The sequence below is a fragment of the Talpa occidentalis genome, unplaced genomic scaffold (assembly GCF_014898055.3).
Source record: "Talpa occidentalis isolate TD23 unplaced genomic scaffold, MPIMG_talOcc4v2.1 talOcc4.5, whole genome shotgun sequence".
Taxonomy (NCBI): domain Eukaryota; kingdom Metazoa; phylum Chordata; class Mammalia; order Eulipotyphla; family Talpidae; genus Talpa; species Talpa occidentalis.
This window is the reverse complement of record NW_023604861.1, coordinates 105,314,865-105,334,031: the sequence shown is the minus strand read 5'-3', so window position 1 is coordinate 105,334,031 and position 19,167 is coordinate 105,314,865. Positions and strand designations below refer to the sequence as shown.

General features: G+C 46.0%; 1 protein-coding gene across 2 annotated transcripts in view; it reads left to right on the top strand.

The window, feature by feature from the left end:
• Positions 1–8,509: 8,509 nt before the first annotated feature.
• UXS1 (UDP-glucuronate decarboxylase 1) overlaps positions 8,510–19,167 on the top strand; it is an 85,969-nt gene continuing 75,311 nt past the window's right edge. For both annotated transcript variants that reach the window (XM_037528052.2, XM_037528051.2), the window contains exon 1: positions 8,510–8,663. In XM_037528052.2, coding sequence (XP_037383949.1) covers positions 8,570–8,663 — 94 coding nt within the window. In that variant the 5' untranslated portion in view covers positions 8,510–8,569. The remainder of the gene's footprint in view (positions 8,664–19,167) is intronic.

Sequence of the window (19,167 nt, the reverse complement as noted above, 5' to 3'; positions counted from 1 at the left end):
CAAAAGGAAGAACTAAGGATGGGTTATTAACACTTTTTTTTTGCACGGCTGTTGAGTTTTCACACTTAAAATTGTCTGGTTTCACCATTTAACAATGTAATTAGAATGCTTAAAAATTAATTGGATTTCTAATAAAGAACAGATTTATAGTAGATGAAGGTGACTGTTTTAGAAACAAGGTGTTCCCTCTAAACTTGATAATAACCATTTCCAACAGGCAAACTTTGTGAATCATGGTGTTGAACATGTGATGGCTGCTTTTTTCTTCACTGATGGGAAATTAATTACTTAACACACCCCAGAGAAATCATGTTCTTTAACAGTAAATGCAAACCTCACAAAATAACAAATTGAAAACATAATTTGCCTGTATAATGCACTTCCCTGGAGCCAGTTGGTCAATAAGTATTCATTGAACATTCACAGCTAAAGTTGGCATCACATTAATGACCAGAATTTATTACCTGCTCATCAGAAACCTACACCCTAGTGAAGAGACAATGTTATGGGATATGCAAATCACAGGCATGCATGCTTTAGTAATGCAGAGGAATACAAAATAGAAAAACTGGAGGAATAAATGAAGGAGGTTGCTTTTTTCTCTCCTAGGCCACATTAACAAATAGTTTAGCACACCAACCTTTGTGTTTTCCTCTTTTTTTTTTTTTTACTATTTATTTTTGCATAGAAGAACTGGGGTGTAGGCCAGAGGGCCTGGGGCAGGAGGAGGGGTGAGGGGATTCACCAGAGACAGAGTGGGGAGCAGAACAGACAGATCTACTGAAATACACTGCTGAGGGGAGCAACAGGTGAGACAGGAGAGGTCTGCTGCACCGTGTAGGTCAGCTCCCTGGCTGGGGATCAAACTCTGTCAGTAGTGGTGATAGCACTGAGACTAAACCCTTAGGCTACCAGGGAGACCCTCTACAAAATTTTAATTAACAAAATTCAAAATTAACAATTGAGCATATTTTTTTCATAAGGTTTAGTAATGAGGATAGTAGAATTCTTTTAGGAGATAATATTTTGTTAACTTAGTATTCAAAGTTAGTCTTATTGTCATTGAAATCATTTTCAATTGTACATATGCTAAAGCTAATCTGTACTGAGTTGATGTGTATTTCTTCATTGAATATATCTTTCCACATAGATAACTACTGCCTAATACTAATATAAATCCATGAGCTTATGATTTTGTTGAGAATATTCCTTGCTTGGGAGGCATTTATAAAATTCTATGATTCTTCTCTTGATATGTGACATTTAGCATGCTCTTACATTTCAGACTAATCACTTCCAATTGAAGGTTAGGTGGAAGCTTCTCATTCATACAGTCAAAGAGATTTTAAAATATGGAAATTTTCTTTCCACTTGCATGAAAATTTGATAAACACTGCAAGTGTTTTTCACTCAAACTGTAGTTTGAGCTCAAAAATATATCTACTGCAAATTCATGAGGGACTGGAGATACAGTTTCTTATTTTAACTTTTGACAACATGAGTAATGTATAAAGCAGCTGGATGGTGCTTTCCTGCAAATTGGGACTAGTGTTGCAAGTGCTTAGTATGGTAATGTCAACCTACATAGTATTCATTTAACACTGCCATAGTGCCATTGTGAAACAGTGCCAAGAAAGGGTCATAGCAAAGCCACAGTGCTCACAGGACAGCGCCAAGATAGAGGACAGGTCACTATCTGTGGGTTCTCATCCACACACTAATTTGCAAGACCATTCAGGCTCAGGGAACAACAGGGATGGGTTTATTTAACAAAGAGGTGAAACAAGGAGTTCTCAGGCTCCAAGCAGCTGGCTATCTCTCCCCAGAGTGTCCGCAGTGTCCAGAAGTCCCAAACAAAAGGCCACTTGCTCAAGCTGTTGCTGTCCCCTCAACAAAGGCCTTGAGCTCATGGCCATCAGCAAGCAGTGGACCAGGGTCCAATGCATGGTGGCAGCTGAAGGTGTTCACAGGTGGGGCCACTGAGATGACACTGTAGCAGCCCACAGCAACAGTGCGAAGGCCAGGCTGGACAGTGTTGGACACTGAACTAGACTGCAATGGAGGCAACAGCACTGGGAGGTGGTGCCAGACAACTAGAAGCAGTGGGGCACCTCTCAAAGGTGACATAGACAGAGAATGTCAGTTACCTGTCAATAGTGCTGGACAACACTGGCCAGTAGTTAGGTCACTACTGGTTACCAGGAGGGGATGTCAAAGACATCAGTGTTTAACAGCTCTTTGTGACTTGTTGGCCTACACCAACAACAAACAACTCTTTGAGACACCAGGCCTGGGGCCTTTGGTGCTCCTTTCAGGTGATGTCAGAGTCAGTCCCAGACTGCAGTGGCCTCCAGCCTCTTCTTTCTTTGGAGAGCAGTGTCTAATCCTTCTTCTTGGGAGGTCATGAATAGAGTCCTCTCTTCTTTCTTCAGAGGCCAAGAACAGAGTGAGCTAAGCTGGCTCCTGCCTCACCTTATATTCTCTTTCAGGGTCTGCCTTCTTACAAGCATAATTCGACCATTTTCAGTCCTAAGTGATCAATTGGGGCCTCCCTGGTGGCTCAGTAAAGGGGTAAAGTCTCAGCACTATCACATGATTGCCAGCCACTGCAATATGAGTTTGATCCCCTGCCAGGGAACTAACCCACACTGTACGTCAGACCTCTCCTGTCTCACCTGCTCCTCCCTTTAGCAGTTATTTCAGATCTGCCTGTTCTGCTCCCCACTCTGTCACCACTTTGGTGAATCCTTTCAGCCTCCCAACCCCCGCACCTCTGGCCTACACCTCAGCTCTTGTATGCATAAATAAATAAATAATAAAATCTTTAAAAGAAATTAAGTGACCAATTGGACAATTTATGATCAATCAGCCCATTCTTGATTTTCCAGATGAATAGCTAATGAGCTGATTGAACTTGATTATGTCATTTATGCACTGGATCGGTCCATTCTATAACCCAGTTACCAAATATAAAAAGGAAAACTAACCTCAGGGAAGGTTCATGGTTTAGTGGACTTCAAGGAACTATAGCCAGAACTGGCCTTAGTGGGACCAGAGTCACCCAATACCCTTTCAGGGAGGCTGGATGTAGCCACACAGTAGGGGGTTCTGCAGCAGCACTGCAGGGTGGGCTTTGCTGGGAGCCTACTATGTTGGCCTGGGATTCCAAGGGTCTCTCTGCTGTCTATGGCTGGCCCAGTGAGGTCTGATGCTCCTCCCTGCAGCCCTGAACCAAGAATTTTCTGTTGCTTCCTATGCCAGAGCTTGCTCTGGCACAGGAAAACCTAGCTTCTGCAGCCCCAGTGGATCTGCATGCCCTGGGCTGGCATGGTAGGGTAATGACTGCCACCTGCCACCACTTCCAACCGCTTCTGGCAGCCTGAGCACCAGTGGGGCCACTGGTGGTGGCATGTAAAGTGCTCACCACCCACTGCCACTTACATTGGCCCCAAGTAGCTCTGGGGCCTGGCACCAGAGCCATGAAGTGGGGGTGGGGGATGGGCTTCAGCACTCAAATATGGCTAGCACTGGGCCAGCCATCAAGCCCAGCTCACTGAAGGGGGCATCTGTGTAGCCATCTGGAGGCTGTGCTCTGGGCAGGTATCACTGCCACCACCACAGCCAGGTTGGCCCCAGGGGAGGCACTGTCCACAGGCAGCATGCACTGGGAGGCTGGCGGGAGCTCCTTCAGCAACTGCTGCTTTTGGAAACTATTACAGACCAGGTGGACCAGCCTCTGAAGCACAGGGTGGGAAACCACCATCACTGCTTTGCTTCCAGGCCTTGCTATCTCCCACTTCTCCCACAACCCTTTGTGTCACAGAGTTCTGGTTTCAGTTGCCTGATAAACACAATGCTTTGCCATCTAAGCCAATAAAATTACTTACACTCTTCTGTGCCTTGAAGGCAGACATATAAATAATGTCCACCCTACTCTTTTTTCTTATTGTGACTTAAGTGTGTAGTACGCACTGCTAATAAAAAAAATCAAATATAGTGATATCTGTGGCACCTGGAATGCTGTTGGGTTACAACTGCATCATATGATTGGCAGTGTTAGGGAACAGTGTGATAAAAGTATCGCATATGTCTTTGTTGCAACTACTCAGCTCTGGCTGGGGAGTGCAAAAGCAACAAAATGAATGGGCATGTTTGTTTCCAAATAAAACTTGATAACCATGGAAGTGTCACGTTCATAGAATTATTGCATCACAAAATATTATTCTCTTTTTAATTTATTTTAAAACCATTTAAAGTGTAAGAACATTCTTGACTTCTAAGCCATACAAAAGCAGGAGGTTGGCCAGCTATAGCTTTTTGATTCTCCCTGTAATCCTAGAACTCCTTTGGACCATGTTTCACACCTTTAGAGAAAATTTTATCCAGCATGAGTGAGAACTAAGCTCTCTCTCTCTCTGTGTGTGTGTGTGTGTGTGTGTGTGTGTGAGAGAGAGAGAGAGAGAGAGAGAGAGAGAGAGAGAGAGAGAGAGAGAGAAAGAGAGAGATAACGAGAGAGCATTATTGAGGTCCTATCTAGTTCCATTCCTGAAGGCTACAGTTTCTATTATTCTTCCTTTGATTTTGGGAACTATTCTAGATCTTTATTTTTAGAAGACAGACTGGGTTGATTTTTGTCATTTGCAATTGTAAACATCCTAACAGTTCAAATGAGTTTACCAATGGCTAGCAAGCTTAGACTGGATGAAAACATTTGCTTCTCAAATGGTAAAAGAGATATCATTAGTAACATAAAAGTGAAGTCTCTATACTAATCTGAAGACAAACTGATTAAAGGGTGAGGAGCATGTTCCTGTTGACATTTTTCTCAGGGACTTACTTTCTTTTGCCACTACTGCTTAGTCAACCTGTGTTTTTGCGGCATCTGCTATTTGTTACTGTTCATCCATTCATCTGTGGATGGACACTTGGGTAGTGTTACTTTGTTTTAATTTTGTTAGAAATTCACCTCTGGATATCTCTTTTCCATTTCTTCTTTTCCAGTAAAAATCTTCCTCAAGAAAACCCAGCTTTGGGCCTCCCTGGTGGCACAAGGGGTTAAGTCTCAGCATATGAAGCTATTGGCAGCCACTGCAGCAAGAGTTCTATAACCAGCCAGGGAGCTACCCACATGGCAGACCTCTCCTGTCTTGCCTGCTTCTCCCCTCAGCATTGTATTTCAGTCAATCTGTTCAGCTCCCCACTCTGTGGTGAATGCTCTCTTCCCCCCCCCCCGCACCTCTGACCTGTACCCCAACTCTTGTATGCATAAATCAATAAAGTAAATCTTTAAAAAATAAAAGAAAACCCACCATTCAGGATTAACTACTTTTGGTATGTAAGGCAGAAGGCTTTGGCTTCTTTAGGTTGCTATTTTATCAATGTTTCACCTTGAACCTGTATATTAAAGCAGACTTACCTCTCTTTAAAATGAACAGGAATCTTCTGTCCTGTTCTCCCTTCCCATTCCATATTTCATTATGCTAAAATGCTTTAGTGTTGTCTCAGGAACATTTAAAAATCTCCTATCTCAGTCCTGAGTTTTGCATATAAATTTATAATGAAGATTTTCTACTATCACAAGATTCCTGCTTTTCCTTTATATTGATAATGTAGAGCAATCATATTACTGCATATCAAGTATGACTGTAACATAAATGATTTTTTCCCAAGTCTAAAATGTATGTTGTCCTTCAATATTATCACCTTCTCAAAATGTACTTATTTTACCTATTTTATTACTTTAGTCACAGAGTGTTTTCATGGCCAATTACCTCATGTCCTGTTTAATTTCATTTGGTCACATCCCAATTTCCTCTGCTCTTACCCCTTACTATGGGTCCAGACAGTGATGTGGAAGTGGAGGACATGAAGATGCAGACTATTTCGTTTAAGTTTTTCATTCATCAGCTGTTTGCCTGTTTGAAGGGCCTTACTAAGTGCCAATTGGCTATGCATGAGAAAACCCAGTCAGGACAAGTCTAATTATTATAGGTCCATGGCCTCAGACACATAAAGAGAAGTCCTTTTCTTGCTGCCTTCCTCCTTATCTTTTCCCTGCATCACTACATCCCATCTCCATTCCTGGCCATGTACACCATGTAGAGTTTGGCTGGTTATACACCGCTTAAAGGAACAGTATCATACAAAACATAGGTTTATATATTTACTATGACATTTCCTGTCAGATGGAAGTAAGGTGTATTGGAAAAGGGGAAACTTTTCAGCTTCCTGTCAACAAGCCATATGGCCTAGCAGCAATTCTGCTTCTGAGTATCTCATGGATGTGCATGCTTTCCATTCACATACACAGAGAATTTTCTCTCATTACTTTATGCCTAAAATTATTGTTTTCAGCTTTTTTCTGTATAATAATGTATCATAAAGTTTGAAGAATATGACTTAGTAGTGGCTGATACCTACTCCACAATTAACTGATGATGTCCCTGTTGCCTTTATTTTTTATTTTTTTTTATAGAGGCATGTTATTTATTTATTTATTTGTTTGTTTGTTTGTTTATACATGCACTGGGTACAGTCAGAAGTGCGGGAAGGTGAGAGAATTCACCAGAGCCAGAGCGGGGAGCAGAGCAGGCAGAAGGACCGAAGTACACTGCTGAGGGGAGCAGCGGGCGGCAGGAGAGGTCTGCGCACCATGTGGGACCCTCCTCTGGTGGCCGGGGAGCAGCCGGCGCCGCAGAGGCTGCGGGCAGCTTCGCAACCCAGCACTCAACCGCTACACCACTGTGGAGGCCCTGTCCCTGTTGCCTTTAGACAGTGCTCTGAACAATGGCCTGGAAGACTCTATTTTTTTTTTTAAAGATTTATTTTATTTATACAGAGCTGGGGTACAGGCCAGAGGCGTGGGAGGGTGAGAGGATTCACCAGATACAGAGCGGGGAGCAGACTAGGCAGATGGTCCGAAAGCACTGTCTGCTGCGCCATGTGGGTATCTCCCTGGCTGGCCAAGAATCGAACCCACGCTGCAGAGGCTGCGGACAGCTTCACAGTGCTGTGCTCAACCCGCTGCACAACCGGGGAGGCCCTTGTTATTTTTTTAAGATTTATTTATGCATACAAGAACTGGGGTACAGGCCAGAGGTGTGGGAGGTGAGAGCATTCACCAGAGACAGAGCAAGGAACAGAACAAGCAGATTGACAGAAATACACTGCTGAGGAGAGCAGTGGGCAAGTCAGGAGAGGTCCGCTGCGCCATGTGGGTAGCTCCCCGGCCAGGGATTGAACTTGTGCTGCAGTGGCTGCCGATAGCTTCATAGTTTGCGTCTTAACCCCTTGTGCCACCAGGCAGGCCCCCTCATTATTTTTAAAAAAGATTTATTTTTATTTATTTGTGCATACAAGAACTGGGGTGTAGGCCAGAGGTGTGGGGGTGAGAGGGCATGAGAGGATTCCCAAGAGACAGAGCTGGGAGCAGAACAGGTGGATCTACTGAAATACACTGCTGAGGGGAGCAGTGGGTGAGACAGGAGAGGTCTGCTGTGCCTTGTGGGTCTGCTCCCTGGCTGGTGATCAAACTCATGCTTCAGTGGCTGGTACTAGTTTGGTAGCGCTGAGACTTAACTAACCTTGCACCACCAGGGAGGCCCCAAGACTCATTATTGTCGGACTTTCTTCCACTTCTTTAGTAATTGTACCCTGGAATGCAGTGCTGGCCTCTGATTAGACATGGGAGGATGCTGCATACATTATATGATATGGAGGCTTTGTTCAGAGTCTCCTCTACTGGCGATTTTTAGTACTTAAAATTCAGCATAACATTGCTGAACTAGAGGGAATTTGCAATAAAACTGGTAACCCGAAAGTCACAAGCCTCTTAGTCTCTGTGTCACCCTTCCGAACCAAATAGGCATCACCAACTTTACAGTAAACACCATTCCTGCTCCACCTGGACGCAAGAGCCCTTCCTAATTCAGAGTTTCAGGCAACCTCCATATCTGTACTGGAGGTGACATGTATTTGAAGCCTCTGTCAATGGCTGTTGTAATTCAAGAAGCTAAAAAATCAACCCGCGGAACTGCGCAAATTTCCGAAGGAGACGTTCAAACAACTTTATAGACACAGCCAAATTTTGCACAATTCGTTCTTTTCATCGCAACATTTGGGTGTCCACTTAATGCCTCCCGTTGGGCAGAGCCTGGAAACTGGCCGACCTCGGGCCGCGCGGTGGTCCAAGCATCACCTTCCCAGATCCCTACCCCAGGAGCGCCAAAGGGACTGGAAGGCGGAAGCGCCCCCGCACGCGCATGCGCAGAGCCCGCCCCGCGCCTCGGTCACTTTCTTCGAAAACCTCGGCGAAGGGACGCAATTGCGCCTGCGGGGAGAGGCCGTGGAAGGGGCGGGGCGTCGCGTCGGGCGGGCGGTGGGGGGGGAGGCGGGGGCGGAGACGCGCGTGCGCAGTGCCCTTGCTCGCAGGAAGCCCGGGGCGCGGGGGCGGAGCTGCGCGGGCCGTCGGGGGCGGGGCTCTCCCGGGCCGCGGCGCTGCTGCCGCCGCGCATTGTGCAGCAGGCGGGCCCCCGCGCGGCAGGGCCCTGGACCGGCGCGGCTCCCGGGGATGGTGAGCAAGGCGCTCGTGCGCCTCGTGTCTGCCGTCAACCGCAGGAGGATGAAGCTGCTGCTGGGGATCGCGCTGCTCGCCTACGTTGCCTGTGAGTGCGCGCCTGCGACCGGCGGGGGAGCCCCATTCATTCCCCGGCGCGCGGCGGTCGGGCCAGGGGGTGGCGGGCTGTGCGCGGCCCCGGGCGGCCCTGCAGCCGGTCCCCCTGCCCGCCCCGGGTGGGACCTGCGCGTCCTGCGCCCACCCGTCTCTCGGGGCTCCAAGCCCTGCTGTGGACACAGCAGCCGGCCACTTGGGCGCAGCTCTGCCCGCCTAGGCCCTGCGCGGAGACCGGCGCCCTGCGGAGGGGCCCGTGCCCGGAGCGCGCTGACCGCGAGCCCGGCGCCGCCAGGGCGCAGCCGTCCTCGGCCGACCCCGGGGCCGCGGCTCCCGCCCCTCCTCGTGGTGCTGCTGTCCACGTCGCCCCACAAGCCCGCGAGGATCCCCGACCGGCGATTCCCGAGCGTGCCGCGCGGGGACACTCTGGGCACGGCCGCGCCGCTGTGTTGTTAAGTAGGATAAAAATGCTGTTGCCCTTGGCTGAGCCGCCGCTCCGGCTGTGTGTGCTCCGTAGGAAAATTACTCAGCATTTAACTATTGGGGCGCTAAGTGTTGCCCTTCCCAATCTGCCAGGGGCCGCACCCTGTATGCGGGCGCGCGGGGTCCCCCGGGGCGCGGCGTGTTGGCGCTGCTCGAGGGGCTGCGGGGCCCAGCGGGGAGGCGCTTTGGTGTGTGGGCTTCTCTCTGGCATCACTCACGACCAATGCCTGAGGCTGGGCAGAAGGGGTATTTTGCAGGCAAGTGGTCGAATGTGTTGGGAAAATATGCGTATTAATTGCTGCTGTTCATACTTTGCCAAGTACCAGAACTGGACTCGAAATAGCTCCTAGTGGGAACTGTCTGAATGCTTAGCCAGGAGAGACTGAAGTGAAGCCACCTGCTAACCGGTTGAGTTAGCACGAACTGATTCCTAAGGTGAGAGGGGACTCAAGAAAGTGACTTCAGTTGAGCCCTAAAACAGGTGTGATCATGACCCAGCCTCTCTGGTACCTAATCTAGCCCAGCTGTTGCAGGAGATGGGCTGCGAAATTCAAGCAGGGTTTCTGGTTTCAGGGCAAGGGTTCAGATCAGGCGTGGTTGTTAGATGTGAGTGGTTTGCGAGACCTCATCAACTGTGGATGAGGTTGCTCTTGAGTAAGAAAGCTGAGACCCAGTGTAAAGATCACTTAAAACTGCGTATTATTACTGATATTATTACGGCAATAATCATTTACTGAATACATACACACACGAGTCTCTTCTCATTTAATTATCTCAACAATCCTAGTATATATAGGTAGTATGATTATTCCTATTTTAGAGGTGAGGCAATTAAGGCCAAGAAAAATCAGGAAAATTTGTGGATGATTGCACAGATGATAAACTATAGAAAGGCAAGATTTGAACCCAGAAAGCACCTATCTTGAGAGCTGCAGCTAGAACCAGATCTTCTGCAGCAGGTTTATGTTGGTTATAGAGCCTTTAAAGTTAAGACAGGAGGGTTAGAATTAATAAGGTATGACATCTAGGGAGCCGCAAAAGTTTCTCACCTGTCACTAGACCAGAAAATCCTACTGTGGCCTACTGTTTCTTGCCATGCTTGGTGCCAGGGGACAAAAGAAAGTGCAAAGCACCTGGACTTTGGCATCATGGAGTCAAATGCCGTGTGGAGTGTGTCAGAATCACCTGTAGCATTTTTAAACCAATTGCTGCCTCCCACCTCAGGTTTCTGATTCAGATAGTTTGGCACATTGCCTGACAATTTGCATTTCTAATCTCTGGAAAGATGCTGTTGTAGCCTAGGGACCCCACTTTAAGAACCACAGATCGGGCCTCCCTGGTGGCACAGCGCTTGAGCACTGGGTTGTGAGGCTGCCTGCAGCCTCTGCAGTGCCAGTTTGATCCCTGGCCACCAGCGAGGGTCCCACCAAAAAAAAAAAAAAAAAAAAAAAAAAGAACCACAGATCTAGAAGGTGAGAGGGCCATGAATTGCATAGTTACCCAAATGAAGGCTAAATTACAAACCAGTAGGAAGGAAAGGTGCATGAGAGCTTTTGACAGGACTCAAGAGTAATGAGGGGTGTTTGTTTTCTTGAGGAAGAGACTTGAGTTGGGAATTGAAAGAGATGTATAGGTATTAACAGGGAGGTCTAGGCAGGATGTATACGAGAAAGAATAGCATGTGTAGAAGTCCTGGGGCAGCCTAGAATAGGGTGTGGTCTAGGAATGCAAAGAAGAGCGGTATTCTTGGTGTGTAAAAACCAATCACAAGCTGCACAGGAAGACAGGCCAGAGTGAGCAGGCCTGGGAGAATCTTTGTTCCAGCTTGTGAAGTGGATGCTTTTCGCTCTGAGGAGTTTAAGACTAGGATGGAGGCAGGGATGGTAAATTGCAGACTTTTTAAGGCAAAGAACATTACAATGTAACATATTGATAGTTCTGAGGACACTGATGTAAGTCAACAGTGAAACCTGTGTTTCTAGTCTCTTCTTTTCTTTATTAATAATATTGCCGCCACTCCATCCTGGGCCCCCCGCCCTGAGTCAAGATCTCATCTTGAAAAACTGCCCTTACCGCTCCCAAATGGCTTGAGATGCTTACCCCGTTCCTTTCAAGTTCTAGTCTTCCTCATTCCACCTCCACTTTCTTGAAGTCTTTGCCTCCTGAGGCCCTGAGTCTTTTCTTGCTCCCACGTAAGTCTTCTGTGTCACGAGGGGTGGGAGGAGGGAAGTGAGCATAATGCCAACTTGTATTGCACTTAAGTTCTTTTCCAGGAGTATATTTTCTTTCCCATAAAATTTTAGTCCTTGAGGACAGCAATTGTGTCTTAAGTGTTTTAGCCTCGTAGCACCCAGATCAGTGTAGTTAGCTTATGGGAAGAGCTCACAAATCTGATGGAAAAATCATGCCAACCTACTGGATAGCTCCCTAGGTGGAGACTCAGCTCAATAATCTTTAGTGTTTCATAATATGCACATAGTTAAGAAAGTCAGATAGCCTCTGCAGGCTTTGTCAGGCAAAACATCTTCCCTTGCTGGTCCTACCCAGAGGCAAGCACTTAATTTCTTTGAGCTCATTATTTTGGTATTTGTGCTGCAGAATTTTGTGTTTCGTGATTTTCCAGTTGTAGCTACTGCCTGGGTATTTTCATTTTTTGGAAGACGGTTGCCTCCAAAGGCAGTAGCTGCAACTCTTTCCTTACCTTCCTATTCTAGCTTGCCATCTTCCATGTATGTGATGTAATTTTGAGATAACTATTCAGTATGCATGACTTAAAGCTGTTCATAGTAAACCTTGTACAATACTTTTTGTTTTCCTGGAACCAGTAATTGGTTTGCTGTTTAATATTTTCTTTGTTTTATATGTACTATTACTGATTCAACTCCAAATGCTTTGTAGGTTGTCAGCATCTTTTCCCCAGGATGCTTGGAAGCATCAGTACTTCCTAAAGAGGGACCACAGCATTTGGACCTGTTTATCCTCCCCAAGCTCCTACCTCCCCAATCCCCACATTGGCAGGAGCTGTCAGTAACAGCTCTCCTGTTCCCTGACTTCCTCCTGGGATTTATTTCACTCCCAAATTGGATGTGTATGGGAGGAGAACTGAGATTTTGGTTTTTTTTCCTCTGTATATTTGCTAGGTTGATAATGTAAAATTCTAGAAAATAGTACCTTCAGATTTTTTCAGGTACTGTTTTAATTCCCTTCTGATTGCTGTTGATGAAGAGGTTCAAGCCAGTCCTGCCTGGGGGACTTATGTTTTCTTTCCAGAAGATTGTAGGATTTTCTTTTTGTGGTGGCATTTGCTCTTTCCCCTGGCTTGACTCCCTGCTGGTGCTTGGTGACCTCAGTGTCCCTGTGCTGTGGAACTATGTGGGAATGCCTGGATTTGTCTCTGGGCCATTTCTTTCTTTTTTAAGATTTATTTATTTATGCATCAAGAATTGGTGTGTAGGCCAGAGGTGCAGGGGGGTGAGAGGATTCACCAGAGACAGAGTGGGAACAGAACAGGTGGATCTCCTGAAATACACTGCTGAGGGGAGCAGCACACCATGTGGGTTAGCTCCCTGGTCAGGGATAGAACTCATGTTGCAGTGGCTGGCGGTAGCTTGATAGCTCTGTCTTTAACCCCTGTGCCACCAGGGAAGCCCCATACTGGGCCATTTTTTGGCTCAGTGTTCAGTTAGGATTTAAGTTATTTTCCTCTGGTTTGATCACTAGCAGAGTTGAAGATGATGGTGCTCAGCGTGCAGAGCTCACTTCCTTCTTAGTCCCATATATGAAATAAACTCAAAGAATTTGTCTTTGATTCAGACCCTGAAGGTCTGGGAACTGCTTGTTGCTGCTGCTTAACTCAGGCTGCTCCCTAGGGCACAGGCATGTCCAGAGCTTGGCTTTGGTGCCTTAGTATCCACATCTCTGGATGCTTTTGAACCCTTGCAATCCAGAAACTCTTCCTTTTCTACCTGGAATTTTCTTGCAACATTTTTTCATAATTCCTGCATCCCATTTTCATTTCTGTTCCTGGAATACTTCATGCTATTATAGAATTGCCTGGTCTAGTCCTTTTATTTCCTATTTTCTCCTCCTTTTAAAGTTTGGTTCTATTTTTTGAAAATGCCTTTATCTTTGTAATCTAAATCTTCTGGTCATCTTTGTAAAATTTTATTTTTTTTGCTATCATTTTTCATATAGAAGAGTTCTCTGAACTTTAAAAAAACTAAAAAAAAATGTGTTCTTTATTTCATGGTTGTATTCCCTTCATGATGGTTTATTTTTTCAGCTTTCTTCTCACGAAAGAGCCTCTTTCCTCCAAGTTGCTGTCCCCTTTCTTGTTCAGGTTGAAAGCTGTCCTGGGTTTAGGTAGACAGAGAGCCCTGAGCTGTCAGTTGACTGTTAAGCTCTTTCCAAACAGGTAGAGTCTGGACTTTGTTTACTTTGTAGATCTGTCCACTGTCTGTCGACCTCACTGTTGTGACATGCATCTCTCAGACCTTGGCTGGATGGGGGAAGCTCAGCTGTCTGCGTTCTGGAACCCATGGGGAGAGGATATAGGCCTGTGTAGCACCTCTACAATCCAGTTGAACTTGGGGCTCCCCATCCGACATCCCGTTTCTACGATCTCCAGAGATGGACCTGCCTTTCTTCTGCCAGGGTACAGAGTGGATCTGGCAGTTGTACTGCAGTGTGGAAAGATTTGAAAATAAACCTCTCTCCTCCTTGCCTTTCACCACGTTTCCAGATGCACCAGGCATATAACCATTCTCAACACTTCTTGGCTACGCTTCCTCTTTTCACCTTCCAGCAATATTTTGTACCCTTTTGCCCTCTCCACCTGTGTTTATACCTTAAACAACGAACACAGAAAGAAACCTATCTTGTAGCATATTAGTGGTGTTTAGGAGACATTATCTTTTCACCTTCAGCTCTTGAAAACTAGAGTTCTGACAGGTAATAAGAGTTCATCTTTGGTATGTCATGGATTTCTCTGTAGTGACCTTGTGTTTGTGGTACCTTTCTTTCCTGTTGTCGTATATGTGATAACTTGGGTCTTAAGGTAACAGACTTCGCACTTCTCTGAGTTGGGACTTTGGTTAGAATAGTTTAGCACTTAATCAGTCAGCCTTTGATTGGCAGTTGACCTCAACAATCACTCACTAAGCATTTCTAACCTGCTGCTGTGCTGGAGCAGAGACAGTGAGCTGGGCACCACCCAGATGCTGCAGACTCCGGGGAGAAGAGGTCAGAAGAAACTGACAAGGAATAGTGTAACTGGTGCTTCTAGAAGGCACCTGAGTAAAAGCTCAGGTAGGAGTTGTTTCATGCAGGTTCCCAGGATCCTCAGACCTACTGAAAAGGTTCATTTTTTCCTGTTTGTGTTCAATTTCAGGGTTGACTTTTTTTTTCCTGTTTTCAGTAGGAAAACATTTACATGATCCAAAAGTCAAACTAAGTTATATTCAGACTACTCTTGTTGCCCTCTCTCTAGCCTCTCTATGTTGTTCCTATTTTTAGTGCTTTGTTTTAAATGTCCGATTTTTCTTTTTGAAGATCATTGGCTCTGGTCTGTGTGATGCATATATCTCCTGGGAGATATTCAAGGTTTGGTTCCTAACCATCACAGGAATGTGTCAATATCACCATAAAGCCAGCCACAAGAAATTTTTGCTTTCCCACTGTATATGAAAGATACGGTTACAGTAAACTGTGGTCTACTAAGTGCATTGACTCAAAAATGAAGTATACAAGACTTAATTTAAAAATGCTTTAATGGGCCTCACTGGTGGCATAAGGGCCTGAGAAACAACCTATGAAGCTGTCCACAGCCTCTGCAGCATGAGTTCGATCCCCAGCCAGGGAGCTATTCACATGGTGTGGCAGACCTCTCCTGTCTGGCATGCTGTTCCCCTCAGCAGTGTATTTCAGTCAATCTGCCTATTCTGTTTCCCACTCTGTCTTTGTGAATCCTCTCACCCCCTACACCTCTAGCCTGTACCCCAGTTCTTGTATGCATAAATAAATAAATCTTTAAAAAATCAGGGAATTGAAAAAAAAATGCTCTGTTGCTTAAAAGTGCTAGTTGCCATCTGAGCCTTCAGTGAGTCCCAGCCTCTCTGTGGATGGAAGATAGTGCCTGGATGTTTCTGGCTGCTTACTGTTGGGGGAAAAGGGTGCTGGAGTATAGGGTGCTGGTAGCAGTTTTTTAAACCAAGACAACATGAAGTGGCTGCATGGATTGCCTCTTCCTTTCCTTGACCACTAAGAACCATTGTAAGGTTATTAGTTGACCTTCTTTCAGTTTATCTCAGGGATGGGGAGGCCCAAGGAGAAGGAGAGAGATGGGGGGGGGGGCGGTGTTGTGAGCAGGCAGAGCACACAGTTGCAGTCGTCCGTGCACAGTGCTGAACGATTTCAGTCATCACATCAGAGATCCCTGAACACAGGACATCATAATAGATATGAGAGAATCTCCAACACGGGACACAGACGTGAAATGAGCACATGCTGGGGGGAAAATGACACTATGTGGAAGCCACAAAGGATTTGGAAAAACCCTTGATGTAGGGCTGCCACAAGCCTTCAATTTGTGAAACAACGTGCTGTGAATTTTAACAAAGTGAAGTGCAATAAGCAGGGTCTGCTAGACCCCCGCCTACATACTATTTGTTTTTACCCCAGAGTTAGGATATCGTACAGACTATTTTGCCTCTTTTATTTCCTGCTGAATGGTTCCTGGGAAGTGCTCCACGTGAGTGTGTAGAGATCACCTTTGTTTAGTTTTACAGCTGCCGAGGGCTCCTGTGTGCACTGCAGTTTATTTGACTAGTCTTCTATGGAATGCATTGAAGTTATTTCAGATATTTTGCTATTATAAATACTGGGGCAGTGAATAAACTTGTGCACATGCTCCCATCAGCGATGCAGAACAGCTGTTTTCCTCTCAGCCTCCCATCAGGGTATTGACAAATGTTTGCAATTTCACCAGTCTGATAAATGGCTGTATTTCAATTTGTATTTCTCTTATCATTGGTGATGTTAGCACTTTTCCATGTTTAGGGGTTATTAATGTATCTTTTTTCTGGGGACTGTCTATATTTTTGCCCACTTTTCTGTTGAGGGTTTGGTCTTTCCCTCTCATTTTTAAAGAACGTTTTATGTATTGAGGATGTTAACTGTCCTTTGTGAAGTGAGTTGCCACTATTTTCTTACGCCTGCTGTGGTATAATACAAAAATACATTCATCTTTGTCCTCTGCTCCCGGCCTGGAGCTTTTAAAACCCTTGGAATTTCCTGAGTGATAGATAAGTGTGCCTTTGTTATTCACAAGAACCTTTTTAAATCACACTGGAGTTTATGTCAATGAAACGATTTACGGTGGGCTGGTCACTGGAAAGATCTGTGCTAACTAGAAGATTGTCACTTTCAACCCCACCCACCACCTTCCTGGAAGAGAAGTGGAGGGGAAAAGAAGAGGAGGTGGTGGCTACTGGAGACTGAATATTTGGAAAGCTGGTGAAGAATGAGGCTCGATAGGCATCTTGGTGGGCGCACCCAGAGAGTGCTTCGACCCCCTAGGACCTCCCCCTTACCTTATCTGTTGCATTTCTTGCATTTGCATCTTTGTGAGTCTTTTTTAGCAAATTAGCAAATGGAAGGAGGGGATTGTAGGAACCCCTTAAGGATAGCCAGTCCACAGTTTAGGTAGCCTCTGGAACTTGAGACTGGCATCAGAAGTGGGCAGTCTTTTGGGGCTGAGTTCCTAATCTGTAGGATCTGATGCCAGGTAGAATTTAGCGTCAGAATGTAACGGAATTGTTGGATGCCTGATTAGTGGCCTGAATGCTGATGGTATGGTGCAGTAAGGAAAACTCCTGCACTTGCCCTGTCTGGGTGCCTCCTGCGGGAACAGCTGCTCACCCCAGGTTAATCCTGACCCCCACAACTGGAGTAGTTTTTATTTCAGGCTGCTCATCAATTTGAAGCTATTGTTTCTTTAAAAAAAAAAAAAAACAACAAAAAATAAAGCTCTTTCAGTTCCTCATAATAACACCATTTAGGAAGTAGTATTACCTACCAGCTAAGAGAATACACAACTTCCATTTAACCTTAAAGGCTAAAGGATTTGCTGCCAGTTATAGGGTGAATTGAAACAGGGCAAGAGATGAAGTGAACCTTTTGAGAAAAGAGACAACCCATTATCATGCGTCCCCGCATTTATCCTTCAGGTAATGCCTAACACCTAACATGTTTGTGGAAGTTAAAGCAAGAAAAACTTAAGAGTACAGAGACTAAGAAGAAGGGCCATCCTTGCAAACATCCATGCAGACACCATGTGGCTAATAATCTATTCTTTGAACTGACACTCTTGTGTGTTTTTTTTTTTTTTTAAGATTTATTTATTTTTATGCATTCAAGAACTGGGGTGTAAGCCAGAGGTGCAGGGGGTGAGAGGATTCACCAGAGAGAGTTGGGAGCAGAACAGGCAGATGTGCTGAAAACCCCTGCTGAGGGGAGCAGTGGGCGAGACAGGAGAGGTCTGCTGCACCATGAGGGTCATCTCCCTGGATGGTCAGGGATCGAACTTGTGCTGCAGTGGCTTGATAGCTCTGTCTTTTATCCCTGCACCACCAGGGAGGCCCTGACACTCTTGTTTTGAACTGAGAGTTCTGCCCCAGTGATGCCGGAAGAAGTGTTTGGACATTGATGTTACCAGGAAAGCAAAGATGTTTTCCTGGGCACAAGAAGACAGGGTGTACCTGGGTCAAGATGACTAAGGAGGTAACAACAAACTCTGGGGGACATGACAAAGATGAGGGCACCAGCCTCGATGGGCTACATTTAGAGGATGGTGGTGGGAGATTTGCGTATGGCTGACTGTCTCTGCTTGGTTTACTAGATATAGGCTGGCTTGAGATGAGATGTTAGTGTTATAGGGCAGGGAAACTCCCCCTTTCCTGGGGACCACCCTGTTACATTAGAACAGGATTTTTTGGGGGGGGGCCTCCCCGGTAGCACAGTGGGTTCAGCGTGGCTCTGTGAAGCTGCCCGCAGCTTCTGCAGTGCGAGTTCAATTCCCAGCTGACCAAGGAGATACCCACATGGCGCGGCAGACCTCTCCTGTGTTCGCCCACTGCTCCCCTCAGCAGTGCTTTTGGTCTGTCTGCCTGTTCTGCTCCCTGCTCTGTCTATGGTGAATCCTCTCACCCTCCCGTGCCTCTGGCCTGTACCCCAGCTCTTGTATAAATAAATAAAATCTATAAATAAATTAAATCTTAAAAAAAGATTTTTTTTTAAGATTTATTTTATTTATGCATCAGGACTGGGGTGTGTAGGCCAGAGATGCAGGTGGGGGATGGTGAGAGGATTCACCAGTGGAACAGATGGATCTCAAATACGCTGCTGAGGGAGCAGTGGGTGAGACTGGAGTGATTGCTGCGCCATGTGGGTCAGCTCCCTGACTGGGGGTTGAACTCATGCTCCAGTGGCTGGCGATAGCTTGATAGTGCTGAGACTTTAATCCCTGCACCACCAAGGAGGCCCCCTGGAGTGGGGTTTTAGGGTAAAATACCCCTGTTCTCTCAGATGGCTGACTTTCTGACAGTAAAGTGCGTGTTGCAGGTTCAATTCCTGGGCTTCCAATAGTGACAGGCAGCCAGGCATTTTGTGGCTACATATTGAAGGTGAAGAGTTCTCATGGAGAGATGTTAAATAGAGGAAGTGGTTGCAGGTTCTGCGTGCGTGTGGGGTCTGCATTAATGCCAAGGATGTTTTGGAGGGGTGTTGGGTCCGTGGGTTACCTCTGAGAAAAGTTCACCAGAGTTCCCCTTTCAGTGGCACATGGCCACTTTCCCCACAAGGCAAAGACTTTTGGTTATACCCAAAAGGGCAGGTTTATTAAAATAAGAGGGGAGAGGGGAAGGGAGAAGATACTTGTAAGACACTGGCGGGCAGGAAGAGCTGCCTCTTGCCAGTGCGGAAATTGTGGGGATGTAGTTTTTTTTTTTTTTTTTTTTTAA